The 20,750-nt window shown below is 36.9% G+C and overlaps 1 protein-coding gene across 2 annotated transcripts in view; it reads right to left on the bottom strand.

Annotated features, from left to right (window-relative positions):
- LOC141431309 (uncharacterized) overlaps nucleotides 1-20,750 on the bottom strand; it is a 99,819-nt gene that overhangs the window by 18,625 nt on the left and 60,444 nt on the right. For both annotated transcript variants that reach the window (XM_074092425.1, XM_074092426.1), the window contains exon 2: nucleotides 1,285-2,228. In XM_074092425.1, the coding sequence (XP_073948526.1) occupies nucleotides 1,285-2,221 (937 nt within the window). In that variant the 5' untranslated portion in view covers nucleotides 2,222-2,228. The remainder of the gene's footprint in view (nucleotides 1-1,284; nucleotides 2,229-20,750) is intronic.

Here is a 20,750-nt window from a genome sequence, read left to right as displayed (position 1 = left end):
AGTTTAAAAAATGAGATGTAAAAGTGCCCATTGCGGCCTATTTACGGAAAAAATTATTTGAATTTGAATTTTGCATTTGAATTTTGATAGGGAAAAATTTTGAAACTTCAGCACTGGGTTTAGTCTTGAATTTTGTACAGTTATTCACAACACAACCTCAATGAAGACCACGATATAAATATTGGAAATTTCCAGGGGAATTTTGTAATATCCCGAAAATTTCAATTGCAGCTACCACACCGAATAGTTTACGCGTGCGAAGCCGCGGGTAAAAGCTAGTAATATTATAAATGTGAAAGTTTGTGAGTGAGTGAGTGAGTGAGTATGTTTGTTACTTTTTCACGCTTAAATGGCTGGACGGATTTGTATGAAATTTGGCGGAAAGTTAGTTTGTAACCTAGATTAAAACATAGGATACTTTTTATCCCCATATTCCCACGGGATAGGGATAAAATTTCGAAATAACAACCGCTGGGCTAAGAGTCATGAAATTTGGTATGTATAATATGACGTCTGGAATAAAACATAGGTGACTTTTTGACCCGATATTCCCACGGGATACCTAGGGATAGAATCTTGAAATAACAACCGCTGGGCTTTGAGCAATGAAATTTAGTGTGTAGGTAGCTGAACCTCTGAAATAACACATAGGCAACTATTTATTCCGATATTCCCACGGGATAGGGATAAAATCTCGAAATAACAACCGCTGGGCTTAGAGGTATGAAATTTGGTATGTAGGTAGCCGGACGTCTGGAATAACACATACGCTACTTTTATCCCGATATTTCCACGGGATAGTTTTGTAACTAAGGGACCCCATACATCCGTGTATTATTGTTATTATCATTTTGTAATTTTTCATTAATTGTATACTTACTGTAGTTTTAAGTATTTTATTTGTACTTATTTTATTTTGAAAAAATGACTTTCTGCTAAGCTTCTTGCGGCGCATTCTTCTTGGCAATGATGGTCTTTCCGAAAGTGCTGGTATTTAAAAAAATGACGTGTAAAAGTGCCCATTGCGCCTATTTACTGAATAAATGATATGAATTTGAATAGGGATTTTTTTTTTAATTTTAGCACTGGGTTTAGTGTCTTGAATTTTGTACAGTTATTCACAACACAACCTCAATGAAGACCACGATATAAATTTGGAAATTTCCAGGGGAATTTTGTAAAATCCCGAAAATTTCAATTGCAACTACCAGACCGAATAGTTTACGCGTGCGAAGCCGCGGGTAAAAGCTAGTTGTCTATAAAATGTTATATCAATGTAATTACCTTTATTGCTGGCCGACCACAAGTTGCTCACGACGTTTTTCTTCGGTTTATTGTCTCTAAACATTAGGATATCTGGTACTCGACTCAGTTTGTTATCTTTAGGAACGACATCGGGTACTCTTTCAACGTTTACTCTTACGAATTCGCCTTTAAGTACTTTTTGGTTGTCTTTATTTGTTGGTACTGGAGGAGGTGGTGCTTTAGGTTTTTTATGGAACAACCTTTTCCTCTCTGGTTTGGTAGGGACGTCGATGTTGGTGTAGATGACGCTGTCAATTTCACCCGTATCCTCGCTCCTGATGTCAATCAGACTCATCGGCTGATCGAATCGAGAGTTATAATTCTTTTGCTGTACCGATATATACGTCAGTCCATCGTCGGTAGTTTGCATCAAGTCGAACTCAGCACGATTCTTCTCGAAGCTGTAATCATCGACGCTGTTTTTCCTATTCTTAAATATCTCGTAAGTCTTCTTTTTCGAGAACAGGTTGTCATTGCTCGCGTAGTTTGTAGTTGCGTTGTTCGTAAGTCGATTTCGCATTTTGAAATATTTATACGTGAAGTATATCCTCTTGAAGTCCTGTTCGTTCTCGAATTTGAGCGCTATGGCTTCTTTTGCAAGGTTTTTGGTTACATAAAAGACTAGAGTGTTGTCACAATTGGGGTAGTTCTCAACGTTGACGCAGTTCGTGATGTCGTCAATGGAGATGTTTTCATATTTGTTATTTTTGGGCTCTGTGTATTCCTTTATGAGTTCGTCATCGTCTTTAGTGATCAGTTGAAGCTGGTCTTTCTCATTGAATCCCACGACGATGTTATAGGTTTGAGGGGTGGTTGGTTTAATGGTGAGGATGTCAAACTGGTTGTTGTTGTGCAGCTTTTGTCGAGCGACGCAGGCTGCGTAGCCGCCGCTGCGGGTTGCCTTTTTCACTGTCATCCTTGTTCTGTAAAGAGAGAGACATTCATTTTATTTTTATTTAGGTATAAATAATGTGGAGAAATGGTCACTACTTCCACTTAATTAGCCATAGGGGTTAAATTGTTTCACCACCCATTGATTAATTTTATTTGACGGATAAATGTGATGCCATCTCCGTCTATTTGAACAAAACAAACAGAGACGGCATCACATTTATCCGTTAGATAAATTTGACCAATGGATGTTGAAACAGGAGGTTAATGTTAATTTCTAGATTATTTTATTCAACATCTCTATCTAAGACTAAAACCATCATTATAGATGTTACGCGGACTGAGGAATACATAAATATGTAAGTTCAGTATTATAGAAATAGGCTTATGACAAAATCAGAACTGCTAGTCAAAACAAAATAAGGCCCGAGAAGGCCCAGAATAATTTATTGAAAATAAAGGAGGTAGAGTTACAGTAAGATCCGTAAATGAACGGAGAAATCAAACAACTTTTCCAATTAATCTTCATCAGACCACCAACAATAGGTACTATTATTCATCACCTGCTAAGATGAGCAACCAAACAATACATAAAATAGACGTAGAACAGACATTATGTGACTTTTGACGACGCCTGCATATTAAAAAGGTTTTATTACACGTAATAATGGGTCTAGTTTTTCGCACCACACATTACGACATGTTTTACATTTCTCACTATTCGTCGTTTTATCACAGCGTAATATTTATTACGCTATATGTCGAAATATACATTTACTAAGATGAACTACTAACCTAAGGATTATGTATCACGTTTAGAAACATGTTGCTGAAAGAATAAATGAATATTTTCTAAGTTCTTTATGTGAAATTGTTTATTTGTTCCTATATAAAAGGATTGCTAATTTATTAAAATATTCAAGACTATTTTGTTCGTGGTGTCTTAAAATAAATAATGTGTTGTGCAAACTCATCAATTTATAAACGCAGTAAGAAATAAAACACGTTACATCATGAAGGTTCCAAGCTTAGACCAAATATTAAGCTACTTCTGAAATAAAAAAGTGGATGTTCATAGAAAACTGTAATTTTAGGCAAGTCTATCTAGACATCATCATCTTACCACAACTTACCACTTACTTAGTACTAGTTTAAGTATTGTACTAAGTTTTTTGTGGTAAGATGATTTACATAGGTAGGTGGTAAACTGCAATGTTTTGTATGTGTTAATGAAAGCTTACCTACTCGTAGTATATCACTATGTATGGGTACACCTAATAGCATATCACACATATTCGCTTCAAATCTTGCAAGTGCTTCCAGTGGTCAGATTGCTTTTAGTACATTGTGTCTTAAGGGCGGTAAATAAGGAATTACGAACGAGAGTCTATCTATTAATGAGGCGATGTTCGTAATTATAGTACCGCCCGTGCGACATACAATGTTTTTCATCACATTTACAAGTAAAATTTTATATTTGTAAAAGAAAAAATATAATTCTTCCAAATATTGGCGATACCTTAGGCTGTGCTCTTGGTAACGTCGCCCTCTACCTCCCTCGGTATGCGCCGCAACGTGCGTGTGCATGTGGTCCATGTAGTACTGTACTGCAGCAGCGCGCGCAGCACCATCAGTACGGGCACGGATTCATTTACCGACCACGGGTTTCATGACAAGCACATTAAGGTCGAGGGTTTTATTGGGGGGGGGGGGGGGGTTTGCAACTAAGGTAGCCTGCATGTTACGACACTGTTTACGAGCAAGTGTGATGAAAAATATTTGGTAAGTGTATGTGTATAGAGATGTCATGATAATTCATATAAAAAGTTACTGTCAACAAAAAACCTTTTAAAATATTAAAACAAAAAAGTTATTTTATTGATTTATAAATGGCAATTGATGATTGGCTGCCGACTGCCAACGTCAATTAGCAATTTATTTCCAGTGAAACTAATAGGCCTGGTGAGCAAAGTGTGCTATTTATTTTAGGAACTTTCACTTTGTTTCACTAAAGGTATTGCGTTTATAACTTTAAAAATAGCAATAGTAATAATATATATTCACTGCCCTTAAAGCACAGTTTAGACCTGCAGTAGCATAATAATATAATGCGATTTAGGTACAGTAACCAGCATTAATATCTGCCACAGCGGAGCGTGCAAAAATATCTAACACGTCCAAATAGAGTCTTATCAGATATGTATGCACGCTTGTTGTGTCAGATATTGGTGCTGGTGACTGTACACTATTTTTTCTTGCTAGTCTAACTGTGCTTAAGGGCATTACAAAGGAAATGCGTACCAAGTTACTACTATGAACCGATAAAGAATCCCCTTCTGCGGAGACGATCCTGGCTGGCATCATAATTTCATCGAATTTACATAAGAATCTACGCCATTTTTCAGCCCAATCAAATACCAGAAAGTGGTCGAAAAATATTTTTCGAATTTGTAACCACATTGAAATTAAGGTTGTGGCAGAACTCTTTTGATACAAACCTTTACTATTTTTTTGAATCATGATTTTGTTTATATGTGTCACTCGAACTTGACAATTAAAATACTACAGAAGAATATCGAAGGATTTTTCTTTATTAGATTGATTTAGATACAAAGGTAGGTAAGTAAATAACTGAATTATTAGGAGAGTAGAAACTTCAAGTGGGCTGGTTAAGCTGCTAGGCAAGGTTCCATGCAAGCGGTTGTCTTGTCTAGACGAGACCATGAGAAGAAAAACGCATAAAGGAAAGCCGTAGATCCGACGGTGTAATGACGTTTAGAGTCCCGTGACGGTCCCACATATGGAATAGAAGTTATAACAAACTACTTAAATTCAACGCGTAAACGGAATATACGGCTAATGCGAGTCAGGCCACGCGCTGGGTAAGGTCTTATGGAATCTACTAATATCGAAAATACAAACTCAAACATAGATGCACAGAAAAACCAGAAAAAGAGACCAGCGCTGACCGTAAAAGTAACAAAATTTGGAGTTGAAATAAAAAATACAAAAAGAATCTAAAAACCAACTAATGTTATATATAAAATAAATAAATAATACATGAAAGATAAGACACATTTACAGCAAATAAAATACATCAACAATCCTAAAGACAAGCTGTGACTAAAATAATTAGTATCCGCCATTGTACCTAAACTGGTTTATTTGCATATTTTTGTCATAAAGCCGTTCGAAACACAATTAGCTTGACTGGAGCACATACCTACACAGTTTAGTTACATTTTATGAAGCAAATAATTTTTAGTTGCACTTCATTTCTCATTTAATTATAGCTCAACCAATTTTATTTTTTGGGTTGTGTCGCCTTAAGCGCAAAAACATTAGGTTAGGCCCTTACTTTTATTTACTAACTTGATTTTAGTTTTTCAATTTTATATGAGGTTAAAGGAAATAGCACCGTGCTCAACCAAATTTTTAATGAGATATAATTGAGTTTATTAATTTTACTATTGGTAAGTAACTTAGAAGTCTGTCTGTTTTAGTTAATTTTGTTTAACACTAAATTGTATTGAGAGTTGTTTGTTCAAAACGGAAGCCTTTATGTCCGTATATTGATAAACAAACTTGCGAATCACTCGCAGGGCCGGGTGTAGTTAATTTTCAACTTTCACAATTCTATCTGGTTCTGTTAGGAAGTTAGTTCCGCAATTGTTGTATCTTCCATAGAAACAAACTGGTTAGAAAATTATCAAGTTTGTAGGAATCACGTTATAAATAAGAAGTTTATAATTGAAACACTTAACAACACTTCTGTTATTAAAAATGATCGTGGCTGTTTCATTCTCGGATTGATCTTTTTTTTATTCGACTGGATGGCAAACGAGCAAGTGGGTCTCCTGATGGTAAGAGATCACCACCGCCCATAAACATCTGCAACACCAGGGGTATTGCAGATGCGTTGCCAACCTAAAGACCTCAGACTGGATACCTCAAGTGCCAGTAATTTCACCGGCTGCCTTACTCTCCACGCCGAAACACAACAGCGCAAGCAATGCGGCTTCGCGGCAGGATTAGCGAGCAAGATGGTGGTAGCAATCCGGGCGGACCTTGCACCAACTGCAAAGTCTGTGATTTCTTAAATAATTTTACTTACGAGTATAAGTATAAGTAGTATATTAAATATATTGACCCGGATAAGTCACGTCTTAAATCGACAAAACGATGTTGTTAGTGTTGTGGACTACCCAACATTTGACAGTTGTAATGAAAATGATGATGAAAACGCGGGTAGTTGTGTGCCGGTGTCAGTTTCGTCGGGTAGTCGCGCAAGCACCGTAAATTCCATATTTTACAAGGCATGAACAGATTGTAACAAAACTGTATGACCAGTAGCGGAACCCACGCTGGTTCTCGGAGCTTTTAAATATTGTTATTTTGTACTATTTTAAATTAAATATTGTTATATTGTCTAGGAAATAATGTGGTACCTTTTAATAAGAACCAAGTTTATTCGTCTCCCCATATTTAAATAACCAAGTAGTAAGTGTGTTTTTACTACATAGTGGTTTGGTAGTGGGTGGTAGAGTGAAAACATCAGTTTTAATAACAAATGGTTTCTCGGTAAATCCGGGGGCATGGTAGTGCCCCCGCCAAGTCGAGCAAAACAAAAACAAAGGCACGGCCGTACCATACTTTTCTCGAAGCCATTCAGGATTTTTTCAACATGTTTATTTATTCCACTCAAGACTTTTTTAGTGATTGGGATAATATGAAATGAATTTTAACAATACAATGAAACTGATACAATATTAGCATACTCTGACATAATAATCAACACGCATAGACGCACGCACGCACGCATAGTAGTAGATTTAACTTGTTAAAAGTTGAAACTGTATTCGTGTCCAGATATGGCTATCAATGGCTGAGTGTTGTGTCATTGTAAATGCTGAGAGAAAAATATTTTCAATGCACGCCTAGTTCGGGTAGAACAGAGCATCCTGTACCACTAAGACCTACCTATTGTATTTACCATTTTCTGGTAATAATCGTATTTGTATTTGAATACCAAACTACATGCTTCACCCATTTCCTATTCCTAAAAAATGCGCAATTTCGTTGCATTATAATAATGGACTTCAAAACTCTTTGCATTATTAATTTGGCAACGTAATTGCAATAATAAAACTAATTTTCATGTCAAATACTTCTCACGCGACATACGCTATCTCGCGTAATCTGCGTGTCAACTAAAAGCAGAAAAGAAAAAATAAGAAAACAATAGATTTATCTGTTGAAAGCGTGCGACTCCGCAGCCGCTTCCTTGTGAGGGTAATGAATTAAAGTCATTTGCTTGTCTATGGTCTAAGTTATTGGATTACTTTTTGGAGTCTTTTTGTATTTTTTATTTCAACTTCAAATTTTTGCTAATTTTACGGGCGGTTATTTCACGGGATGACCGTAGTAGCCCTGCAGGTCTTTGCCGAACAAAAGTCGTGACGTTTATGGCACGTCACTGCGATGCACCGTTTGCGTATTTTAAGCAGCGGTGTCGGTGTGGAAAGCACGCAAAAACAACAACAACAATGTTATGGACAATAAGGATCCCTATCCTACATGTGGTCTGAAATAAGTTTTTTTTTTAAACGGTGCGCATACGATGCGTCACTGCGATTCCGTACCGTCACCGTTTTTTAAGCAGCGGTGTGGCGGCCGCTCCTTTATGGAGCATAAAAAAATATTTCAAAGTTTGTCTAAGTAACTTCTAAGCTTATGGCCACCCACGTTCTGAAATATTGCTTTGCTTAGTATGGTACTAGGTCAATTGTTTTTAATGTTCCATGATATATATTTTTATCATTTATTTATATTTAAATTTAATTTTAGTAGTTGAATAAGAATTATTTCTGATTTCTGATAGGTAATTATAAAGTATTGTATTGTTCCTATTTCATTTCTTTTTATTTCCAGCGAATGAATCGAACTTGACGCCCGCTGCCTTTTATACGCTTGCGCGGTAAAATTTTCCAGATGTTTCTTAACAATAGTCGAGTGGATCTCGAATTTACATAATATTTAGTGCATTTCCGAGTTATGGAGTAGGTGAACTGTTTTAAGAGTGAAATTAATTGAGATTAATTCGTTGACTCAGATATTCATTCGAAACAAGAAAAGTGTTAAAAGTATGACTTGTAACTAAGCGTTTTGTTAATACATTAGAATTAAAAATTAAAGTAACCCTGTGGTTACATTACATACGACTAATTATGCTAATATCTACTACTAATCAATAGGAGGTAGGAGGGAACTATGGCCCAAGCCCTCTTGTTCTGAGAGGAGGCCTGTGCCCAGCAGTGGGACGTATATAGGCTGGGATGATGATGATGATGAATCAATAGGAGGTAGGTATTTTGACGGGTGAAAAAGGGCTAGAGATTCGCTTGACGTTGCTGTCTTACTCGTACTTGCGATAAGTTTATTTGATTATTTAACCAATCACAAACGGAACACAAAATAATATCAAAGCCGACTAGCCTTTTACAGAACCCACAGAAACTCTCATTTTATCTATCTTAAATGGTGCTCCACCTTTGATTTTTCAAAAAATCACTCGTATGTGCGTAATTGGGTACATTTGAAATGTATTTGCCATAACCGTGCAAACCATCATGACAACCTTAGCACTGTCATGTAACATACCTATTATATGTGTTTGCGTTTTTCTTTGTTTAATTTGTGTTTGTTGTTTATTGTTTTTTTTTGTGTCTGTGAATGTGAATAAATGTCTTCTTTCTTTCTTTCTTTTTGTATATTGAAGCAGATGATGGATGTAATGTTCCCAATCCAGACAGGCCCTACTCGCGTGGGAACACCAGGCCAAACATGCACTTTCATTTTTAAACCCCAACGCAAAAAGAGGGGTGTTATATGTTTGACCGCTATGTGTGTCTGTCTGTGGCACCGTAGCTCTTAAACGGGTGAACCGATTTGAATGCGGCTTCTTTTATTTGAGATCCGGTTTTCTAGCGATGGTTCTTAGACATGTTTTATCAAAATCGGTTCAGCCGTTTTTGAGATATTGAACTTTGTAAGAAGTCTATGCTTATCTGTGCCACTTATTACACAGTGTCACAAAAACAACCCTCAATGTTTCAGCTGTTATTTGGACAAGTACCTATGGCTAAAACACCCCTCTAAACTACTACTATTATAATGTTAATATCGCTCGCGACTCTTGTTTTGTTTATTTTCTTGAAGATTCATATGAAAAATATTCATCGACTTTCAAATTGCTTTTGCAAGGATTTAACCGTCAAACTATTTAGTTTGAAACAACTAAAGGCTGGAAATGATGATTTAACTACTAAGTAGCTGTTCTTGGAATTTTTCCCAAATTAGATAATAGGCCTTCCACAAAATATAATACAAAATTCTGTCAAAACACAGCCAACGTTCGTAATTTCAGAGAAAACTACTAAATACCTTTAAACATTCATGTTTAGCCGTTCAAACACTCAGCCAAATAATTAACTATAAACATGTATTTCTAATTGTAAAACAAAACGCGGAAGCGGCGATTCCCAACGAAATCATTTAGAGAAATCTCTCAAGCATTCTCGTGAGGCGAGCTCTTTCACACGATTAACTGCTCCTATTAAAGAACCTATTTAGGATGCCGTAACAAAAGGGTGCGAACAGGACCCTATTATTAGGGTTCCACTGCCTGACCATTCGACTGTCACAGGGATGCATCTTTTAAATAGGTACAGTCACCAGCATTAATATCTGCCACAGCGGAGCGTGCAAAAATATATAACACGTCCGGAAGGCCCTAGAAATAGAGTCGTGTCTGATATTAGCACGCTTGTTGTGTTATATATTGGTGCTGGTGACTGTACTAGGTATAGGTCATTCTTGAGGGCACTTAAAATTATCAGTGAGTACATTATTGTGGCCCATGCAAAATAAATTAATAAAAATACTAAATAGAATAAAAAAAATAAGGGATGTAATAGAATAAATAGTACAAAAAACGTGAATTAATTCAAATGTGGTTAATGCGAGAGTTCATCCACGAACGATCTACTGTTGAAGTTAAATTTACCTACTTATTTTATAACCTAAAAATCATATACTTAAGATTACTGGCCGGTTAATCCATAGATAATAAAGATGACGTCCTCAATAAGTAGGTCAATGTTTTTGTGCTGGAAAGTGGCAATGGCTTTCTTGTCCTTTCAGCCAATGCACTTCCTAGTTTAAAGGGAAATAAAAGTTTACCTGTTTCGTTTGCTATTTAAAGTGCTACGGTTATAAAGAACTATTTGTGTTTACTTTCTGATAGAAGAAGACAAAATATTTTACAATTTTCGTGGTGAGGTTCTGGGACCAGTAGGGCCCGCAAGGTCTATTGAATTAAGTCATACCTACTTAAATGTTCAACGCGTTTTTTAGGAAGTGATTCTTATCTTCAAAGACCCTTGATAAGAGGAATACTTGCGTGAATGCTACACGCTACAAGCGAAATTTTATCCTTCTCTCTCACGTGCAAGCTTTACGTGTAAGAGTAGAATAAGTACATTTTCACTCGCGCTGTTCAGATTTGGAGAGACAAAGTCACGTTATGAGCTACGGAGAGAACTGTGCCCGAAGTATCTTTGCGCTTTAGAATGCGAAACATCGAATTAGCTGGTATAATGTAAGTTGAAGTGGCAATGAGCAGATTGGGCACCTCATCCCTCGAAGAACCATTGGGGAAGTTCTCCAGTAGCGACCACGAACTGGAAGATAAAGCGTTAGCAGGCCTCCCACTACGTGGACCGACGACATCATACGGTGGATGCAGGCAGATGGTAAGTTGTCGCTCATCATGGCATTCAAAGGGGGGTGGTCTTTTTTCAACAGCAATACATCTTCCGACTGATGATGATTATCCAGATTTAAGCTCGTAGGCGTCGAACACACAGTCTGGACTTTGTGGGTCTAAGTAATTGGACTTAAATACAGTTACATATTACAGAATCTTCGTCTCAAATCTCGTGAAAGGCGACTTTCCCGGCTATCTTCGCTCCAGAGATATCACCATGGGAACCCAACACAATACCCTTTGTACACACACAATGTTATATTTACAGCCGTATAACACCATTATAGTCGTTATGTACTGCGAAAAAGAGATTATACACACACGGGGTAATAGCAAAATTAATGTGTTTAAAAATGTTTTGTGTCGCATTAGGAATTTATGTAGTTGATTATTATTTAGCCGCCTTTGTGTGTAGAAATTTGTTGCGTGCGTGTGAACTTCAGAGGTATAATTAGGCTGTATGCTGGCAGGTGGTAAAATTTGACTAACCTAGCGTGGCGTAGAACTGGAAAAAAATCAGGCGTCAGGTAGGTACTTTGCGGAGGTCCATATCAATGAACTAGAAACAATAAGAAAACAGGAACTTAGCAAAGAGTGTTCACGGGGGTTGCAATTTTAAATAGTAGTAGAGGTACTAGATAACATACCTAAAGTTTTTGTTTTACCTTTATTTGGCGTAAAGTGTGAGTAAACTAAGATATTATTTTATTTTTGTACCACTCGTTCCACTTAATGCTTCTAGACAAAATCTCAGACTATTATAATTAAGATGAATTTATTAAAAGTGAAATTTAGCGAAAGAAGTCAAATAATTCGAACATAAATCAAGTCTGTATCATTTACAATCTTGCTTCATTTTAAAATTTCTTGATGTTAAATAGATTAGAGTAGGTAAGGTACTTTCGGTAGCAGCCATCTTGGTGATTGAAAATGTTTGGGTGTGTAGTTGAAATGAAAATGAAAAAATAGTAGTTAATCTTAAATATCTGGCAGGTAGTTGTTATTCTTTGCTTTAATTTAAATTGTTGTACTTTTTATAAAAATATCCTCTCAGAAAGTACGTCGGTGTTAACCTATCCTTTCATGATTGGTTTTTTGGAGTCATTTTGTATTTTTTATTTCAACTTCAAATTTGTTACTTCGGGTATCCCGTGAAACCATATCGAAAATACAAACTGAGACATGGATGCACAGAAAAACCAGAAAAAGAGACCTGCACTGGGAATCGAACCCGGGTCCTCAGCAATCCGTGCTGCGTGCTATAACCCCTACACCACTGCTCATAACAAATGTCATAACAAAATGGCTCATTCAAGCCCAATAACCGCTCATTATTGTAACGTATGAGTTTGATATAAACGTGTATGAGTTAGGCGCATGCGATTATCACCCACATACTTTCCAACGATATAAAGTAAAAGTAGACAGACATGTTGGCTGTCCGTCACACCGTGTCGTAATTGTTGTCCCATTGAATCATTAGAAATCGGACTGTAAAAAAATTCACACATACATTTGCAAGTTTAATTTGTCTTTTATGGTAATCATGCAGCATACAGTAACAAGCTTGGAAGGTTTGTTATTGTATTAATTAACTATTTGCTAGGGTTCCGTACTTGAAAAAGAAAATTTTTTTGCCTAAAATAGTACCTAACTTTGCCTGTAGGTAGGTAGATTATATTAAACGTTACTCCATAGTAAAAAGCGTTAGTGTGACGAACGTCTAAAGTTCGTGTTGGATCTAGGCGACATAAAATGAATTTTTATGCTCTAGTGCATAAAGCAAAATCTTCGTCTAAGACCAAGATAATCAGGTGTCAACAGCCACAAACAAAAAAAATATATGTTTTTTTAATATTTTTTAATTTATACAAAACTAAAAATAAATCAAATCATATGCAAAAAAAATAAATCAATAATGAAAAAAAAATTAATTGACGACCAGATGGCCTGTGGTTAAAACCTGATATGAAATTGAGTTAGTAAATACGTGCGAAAAAATACGAAAGGTTTCTACCAATAGTCGTTTCTAACTTGGGTGGATCAATAATTTGAAAATTATTAGAAAAAGCATAGTTGAAAATTAACCTCGAGTAAGACAGTGTAAAACTCGAGCTTTAAACCCATTTCCCCCTCGACGTGTACATCCACCCTCGCCGCACCGGCTCGGGTGGCTATATGAACGTCTTGGGTAAAATGGCTCGTTTTATGCTCTTGTTGTACAATCTACTATTGTTTAATTGTCAAAAGAAAAAACATAATAATGTTCGATTACTTTTGAAAATCTAACTGATTAACTAATTATACTCCGTTGAATTAACGGTCAAATTGTAACACACGTTTCTCGATATTTCGAACACAAATGGTCTAAAAATACCTACATGTACTTAAGATTGTTTTTTTGGAATCTTTTTAGTATTTTTTATTTCAATTCCAAATTTTTTGTTACTTTTACGGTCATCCCGTAAAACCCATATCGAAAATACAAACTGAAATATAGATGCATAGAAAAACCAGAAAAATAAGGCGCTGGGAATCGAACCCAGTACCACTACCATGAGTTTACAGTGACCGTACTCGATAGCGATGGCGTAAATTATTTGTATGGAGAATTGTACAGCGCTTCTACAAATAATTTACGCCGTCGCTATCGAGTACGGTCACTGTAAACTCATGGTAGTGGTACAGGTCCTCGGCATTCCGTGCCACGTGCTATACCACTACACCACCACTGGACTACATGTACATTTATTAGCGTTATTTATTATGTTTTTAGTATAGAAATTAACACAATTTTAAATAGTTCCGTTGTTTCATTTAAAAAAGTGTGCAAAGTTTACCGTTAAGTTTCAAATTTTAAAGGGAATATAAGTATATATTATCAGCAATCTACCGTATTTCCATCCACACTTTATAGCCGTACCTACTATTTGACATGACGTGTGCCGTCGGTGTGACACGCACGCGGTTCTACGAGGCGTTAATAAGACGCGCAAGCGCAGCGCTAAAACGAGACCGACTCATTATGCCGAATTATATAAAGCGACGGACATACGGCTTTCTACGGTTTCTAATGTTACCACGGGATCTTCAATGTGTCGTGGACACCGATTAAAAGAGCAATTAAAACTCGTTGTGATTGTACTGTGACGTGTAGCGAGGACCAGCTCAGCCGCAAAAGTCGCTAGTTGGGTTTGTGTTGCAACACACATGCACACATTGTTACGTAACGCATTACACTCACCTTCTCGTAGAGAAGTTTGTGCATTGTTTTAATTTACGGAGATACTAAGTACCTATTATTATGTATTTTATCCGCCAAACCGCTCTATACTACGAAGTACAAAACTGGAACTTCATGATGATGATGATGATCTTGCCGTCCCACTGACGCTTATAATTATTTGATACAAGAGTGAGAGGGATGGTACGATACGAACTTCGATTTTCGAATTTCGTGGTAGCCCCCCTGCACACGGACTCTAACCAATAGCACGAACCAACAGCTAGTCATATTTTAAAAAACCCGGCCAAGAGAGTTTCGGACACGCCCGAAATAGGGTTCCGTAGCCATTACGAAAAAATTAAGTATCTAATATCTTTCTAAGGATTTCGTATCTTGTACGGAATATTCCAGGTATAATATTTTATACCTTAGGCTGCTATTTACTCTTAAACTACTAATAATTCTCAAGAAAACTTTACCGTTATAGTTTTCCTTGTAGGTTTGATATACTTACTACCATCCTGATTTTTTCCAATTTTTCCACCCACTGGTTTCGATTTTAGAGGGACAAATCACTGAATCGAAATATCGTTTTAGCAACCCCCTAAAAAGACCTATCCAACGATACCCCACACTTTACGTCTATGAAAAAATATATATAAAAAATTTTTTTTTGAATTTTTTATTGCACCATTTTGTCGGCGTAGTTTACGAGTACATGTATATTCGTGTAAAATTACAGCTTTCTAGCGTTGATAGTCCCTGAGCAAAGCCGCGGACGGACAGACAGACAGATAGGCAGACAGACAGACGTGGTGAAACTATAAGGGTTCCGTTTTTGCCATTTTGACTACGGAACCCTAAAAAGCTGTAGAGCCATCAGTGTTTTCTTTAAGTTACGTAATATTAAATTGGTGCTGTTCAGTTTTAAGCGAAGCTGTTATCGTTGTATCGATGATTCGTCAGCAATTATCTTGTTAAGTTACTTTGTAATCTTTCGAAGCGCGTCACGTACTACTTTATAATCTTACCATCTTATTTATTACTTACATGACTCTAAAACTTGAAATTGAAGTATGTTATTATTGTATCTCTCGTTAATCGCAAATGAGATACTTAATTATATTCAAAGACACGTGATTTCGTTCAGAAAAAGAAGTGTCAGTGCCCCTATTGTCAGAAAAAAAAACTAACCTTTTTCATCATTTTTAGGGTTCGTAGCCAAAATGGCAAAAACGGAACCCTTATAGTTTCGCCATGTCTGTCTGTCTGTCTGTCTGTCCGCGGCTTTGCTCAGGGACTATCAATGCTAGAAAGCTGTAAGTTTGCACGAATATATTATTTTTAGAGTACCTCCCATAGACGTAAAGTGGGGGCGTTTTTTTTTCTCATCCAACCTTGTAGTGTGGGGTATCGTCGGGTAGGTCTTTTAAAACCATTACGGGGTTGCAAAAAAACGATTGTTCGATTCAGTGATTTGTTTGCAAAATATTCAACTTTAAAGTACAAATTTTCATTAAAATCGAGCGCCCCCCCACTCTAAAATCTAAACCGGTGAGTGGAAAATTTTGAAAAAATTCAGGATGGTAGTAAGTATATCAAACTTACAAGGAAAACTATAACGGTTGTTTTTTTTTTTCTTATTTTCGCGTGTTGATAATCGCGTTATTTATTTAAACAATGAATTGTTACATAAAAATAAAAATTAAAACACATAAAATTAACTAAAACGGGCTTCCTCTTCCAAAGGCAGAGCAGCGCGAGGCATTGTACCCAAGACGCTGGCGGCGTTGCCTCGTTGCACTGCGAGGCTCAGTCTTTGGGCGAAGAAAAAGCCTGCTCTTTGGTCGCCAGAGACGCCGATTAGTTTGTCCGACACTTCTCTCATAAACTTTTTTGTGTCGGACGACCAAGGCCCAAAGATTTCGACCGCAAGTGCCGCAAAAAAGTAGTTGCCCTTAAGAAAGGCATATTTGAGGGCGGCACTTGATGGTTTGGGCATAGTCTGCAGCTGTCCCTGGCTTCCACGCAAACCGTTGGACGCGGGACGGGCCTAACGTATCCACGCATGTAACGTCAAGTTTTCTTGAGAATTATTAGTAGTTTAAGGGGCTGTTTCACCATCCATTGATGACAGCATCACATTTAACCGTCGGCTAAAGCTAATCAATGGATGGTGAAACAGCCCCTAAGAGTAAATAGCAGCCTAAGATATAAAATATACCTAAACTTGGAATATTCCGTACAAAATACGAATATTACTTAATTTTTTCGTAATGGCCACGGAACCCTATTTCGGGCGTTTCCGACACGCTCTTGGCCGGTTTTTTGTTTATTGTTAAGGCCATGTGCAAGTTTTCTAAGTTTCGCTTACTCCTTCTATTCTACGAGTACCTACCTATATATTTCTTGCGCTGCTGAGTTCTGGCGAAAAGAGCAAGGCAGCTATTGAAATTTCGGGCACCTGAAGTATTTATTAGCCCCCTAGGCTTGTGGTGCTTACTTGTTACAGTCAGGTGACCCATTTTCTCGTAAAACACCGTCCTATTGAATACAAGAGAAACGAGAATATGAATTGCATACCGGTAAAACTGGCAAAACCTTATACTGTGATTTAGTAAAAATATGTCTGAGGAGCCGTAGTAAGCCGTGGTGGCGGAGTGGTTTGACCTATGGCCTCTCAAGCAGAGGATCGTGGGTTTAAACACTTTAAACGCTGGCTTGCACCCCTGAGTTTTTCGAAATTCATGTGCGGATTTACATTTGAAATTTACCACGAGCTTTACGATGAAGGAAAACATCGTGAGGAAACCTGCACATACCTGCGAAGCATGTATGCTGTTGGTAGCATGCTGGGATGATGATGATGTCTGAGGAAGTGCTTTTTCCCGAAAAAGGATTAAAACCCGACCGAATTCAGTCTACTATTAATAATTACTACTTTACTACGACTCTACTTAAGTCAGTTCCTAATCATACGAATCACAAAGTACCAGGCTATCAGGAAATCCGAGGTGTTAAGAACAAACAAGCGACATTATAGCATGACCATAGTTGCGTGAGATTGTGCAGCGCGCCGCTCCCACGGCTCCCGATGTTACACGAATATTTACGATCTAACCCGAACGGAATGCAGGCAATTGTTTATTGGCTGTTTTGTTAAAGCAACAGGAATTGACCGTAACGTTATTCAAGTGAATTGATCAATGTTAGCTAGTATTCAATTGATTTATTGTATTAGCAAAAATAATAGACTAAAAAACAAAAAAGTTTTAAAAAGTTATATAGACGTCATCTTTGATTTGGACTTAGATTATTTTGATTAGAGAACTAAAGAGATTTCGCAAATATTTGTTGAATTTGGCCATAATTGAGTTCTAGCTTTAACAGATAAACTATAAATAAAATAAGTTTAAACACGGCTGTCAGTGGAAAATTTTGAAATAATTAGTTATTATATGAACTGTTAAAGTTTGCTGAAAAAATAAAATTCATTGTTAAAACTCAATATCTTTAGAGGGTAGTGAGACGAGACATGTGCCCAGCCTTGGGTTTGGATATTGGCTTTAGAAATTAACTTTAAACAATAAATCAACAAAGAAAGCTATTCGCGGCATGCAACCTTTTATCACCTATAAACAATATTATATGTTAATAACATCCCTATAATTGCTAATTTTATGAGGTGTGATGCAAATGCCATAAGGTACTTATGGTGTACGGAATACGTTGTATTTTGTGGTATTCGCGATACCGTAAGGATGTTCTTTGGTTGGCTATCCCCGTGCCGTTATGTACCTATTATGTTTCGGAACAATGGTTACTGTTCAAGCGACTAGATGTGTTAAATTATTGGTTTTCTTCCCTCCAAGTTATAATCTTGAGAATGTTTCAATTTAAAGTTCATAATAATTTTATTATGTTCGAATTCGAACGGGGATTACAACACCAAGACATCAAAGATTCAAATAGAAAAGTAGATCAAGAAGTAAAACATTTGAATAACGAGACACAAGTGAATTATCGAGAAATTGCAATAGACAAGGCAATTTTTTGGTTTATAGGCATGCTTATTTGTACGAAAATGTCATGTACATATTTAGCTTTGCAGTAAGGAATGGTTAACTCGGTTTAATTTCACAAAGGTTAAATTTGTTTCATTACAGGAAAATACAACACTCGCAGTACAGGAAACTACTAAGGAGATGGAAAGATTACATCTGCCGGCAAGCAGGTGTTGGATGGATGCAGATAGCAATGGATCGTCAGGTGTGGAGAAATGGAGAGGAGGCCTATGTCTGAAGACGGTGAATTAAAGGCTGCTATGATATTGATGATGATAGGAAAAGTATAACTATCATAAAACGAAATTGACATGACAATGAAATTAGATTAACATGAATTCATGCAAAACTGGCGTGAATGTTAAAGACGTCGATATTGTTTTGCAATTAATCCTGATATTTCAACAGATTCTGATGATTGAGTTATTTTGAGAGAACAAAGGTTGTCCATACGATTTTTGTACTCACATAGAAACATATCTCAACTATGGTCGAAAAATCCTGAAAAACCACACTAACTTAACCACCTGCTCAAATAGTTTGGATTAATTTTAAAACACCATAAATAACTTTGCTACGTCCTGATCATTTGATCCTTTTGTGTGGTGGTGAATCTTCACAACCTTCAGATATTTGTCAACAAAAAAATTAAACCTAGAGACCTACTAAGACAACTACCAAATCATCCACATAAACCACCAAATACGCCTTTACTGAGCTGCCACCTTAATACAAATTACACATTGTGAAACAGCAATCGCATGCAGGAAGGCAAAGTTCACAGTTCCACAGCACCCGTGTGGTCCGCCGTACTTGTGTGAACGTGAATCTCAAATTACGTTTTTGCACGCAAATGACTTTATGGTGGCCACGGTTATGTAATGCGGTAATTTTGTTACACGTGCGGCTTTACGGATATAACGGAATCGCACTTTTGTCTCAGATAAGTCCAAGACCGTTGACACTTTGCTTGATGATGATAGCGGTGGTGCAAAGTTGGTATGATAAAACGGGAGTAGGTACACCATCAGCCAAATAAGTGGTCTATCCATTTTTAAACAAGTTCCTATCAAATGAATATTTCGCTGAAGTCGAACTTTCAAGTTGACAGATTCGTCTATTGGCATTATTGTTTTATGACATGCAAACGATTATCAACTTTAGGGTGATAGACCACATATTTGGCTGATGGTACCTAAACAAACTTCCGTGTTGTAAGTACTTATTGTAACTACAAAGTACAGTCATACGTCGGAGCTGTCCTGTGACCGAAAATATCAGAACATGAACATATATTTTATGTCTCAGTCTGAATCTGCACCTAGCACTTAGGTAGTATTCATTAGTAGTATTATTACATCTCCGACCTACAAACGTAGGTTCGTCCCAGTTCTGAACAGAATCAGAGAAGCTTTAGAAGTAACTACTTATCTAAACGACGTAATCCCAGTGTTCTGAGAACTTTATACACACTATTGATTTGCTTTGCAGGTGTATGCGGGCTTCCTCACGGCGTTTTCCTTCACCAAAAAACTTAAAGTATATATTCCAAATCTAATGTCCCACATAAATCCATAAAAACCAAAGTTACAGGCCCAAACTCGAACCCTCGACCTCTGTTTGAGATACAATTTTGCTACCACGCCTTTTTATGTAAACTAAATACATGTATTGTGTGTGTTGAGCTTCCATCGCACCGTCCTTTTCACTCGCGTATTAAATGACATTAGCGTCAGCGCGACGGCAACATACGAAGTTCGAGTTTAGCACTTGGTAGTATAGGGCCTAGTATCATCTTATCATAACTATCTTCAACGCCATTCAAGATACCAAGATCTCCGAGAAAAAAAACAATAAATGACAGAGTGCGTTTCACCCGCATCGGTCATCGCTGTCAGTATTGCTATAGCTAATTAATGTCGATGGCATGATAACAATAGGACGATATGGCAACAAAAACTCCCTATTGTCTGATGGGAATCGCTATCGACTAATAGCAAAATTGCCTCAAGTTGGCCAAGGATTTGCTGTCTGTGATAGCTTGGTTGATTTAAATTGCAATGATGCGAACATTTATTAATTTTAGTACTTGAACTTTTCATTTAATAGGCAACATACCTATTATCTTTTCATATGAACAGTGACTGATTGTTAGAGTTAAAACTTGAAATAAGTATCTAATAAATGCAGATCAGTACTTAATTGTTTTGTGGTCACTCCATTTTGAGCTGTTAACATCATTTAATTCCTAAAATAACAGCCAAGTCAGCCACTGTTGGTGACTGGCTGGTTTGAAACATCCTCATTGTCTATTGCAATAGACTCAGTTCTAATTTTAAATTGGCTCTCACTGTCCCTTGCTCTATCAGATCGGTGGTGGTATCAACGTTATTTTAGTATACTTGTTAAAACTAAACCTTAAAATTATTCCTGCTAA

The sequence above is a fragment of the Choristoneura fumiferana genome, chromosome 9, assembly GCF_025370935.1.
Source record: "Choristoneura fumiferana chromosome 9, NRCan_CFum_1, whole genome shotgun sequence".
NCBI lineage: Eukaryota > Metazoa > Arthropoda > Insecta > Lepidoptera > Tortricidae > Choristoneura > Choristoneura fumiferana.
This window is presented reverse-complemented; position numbering and strand designations above follow the sequence as displayed.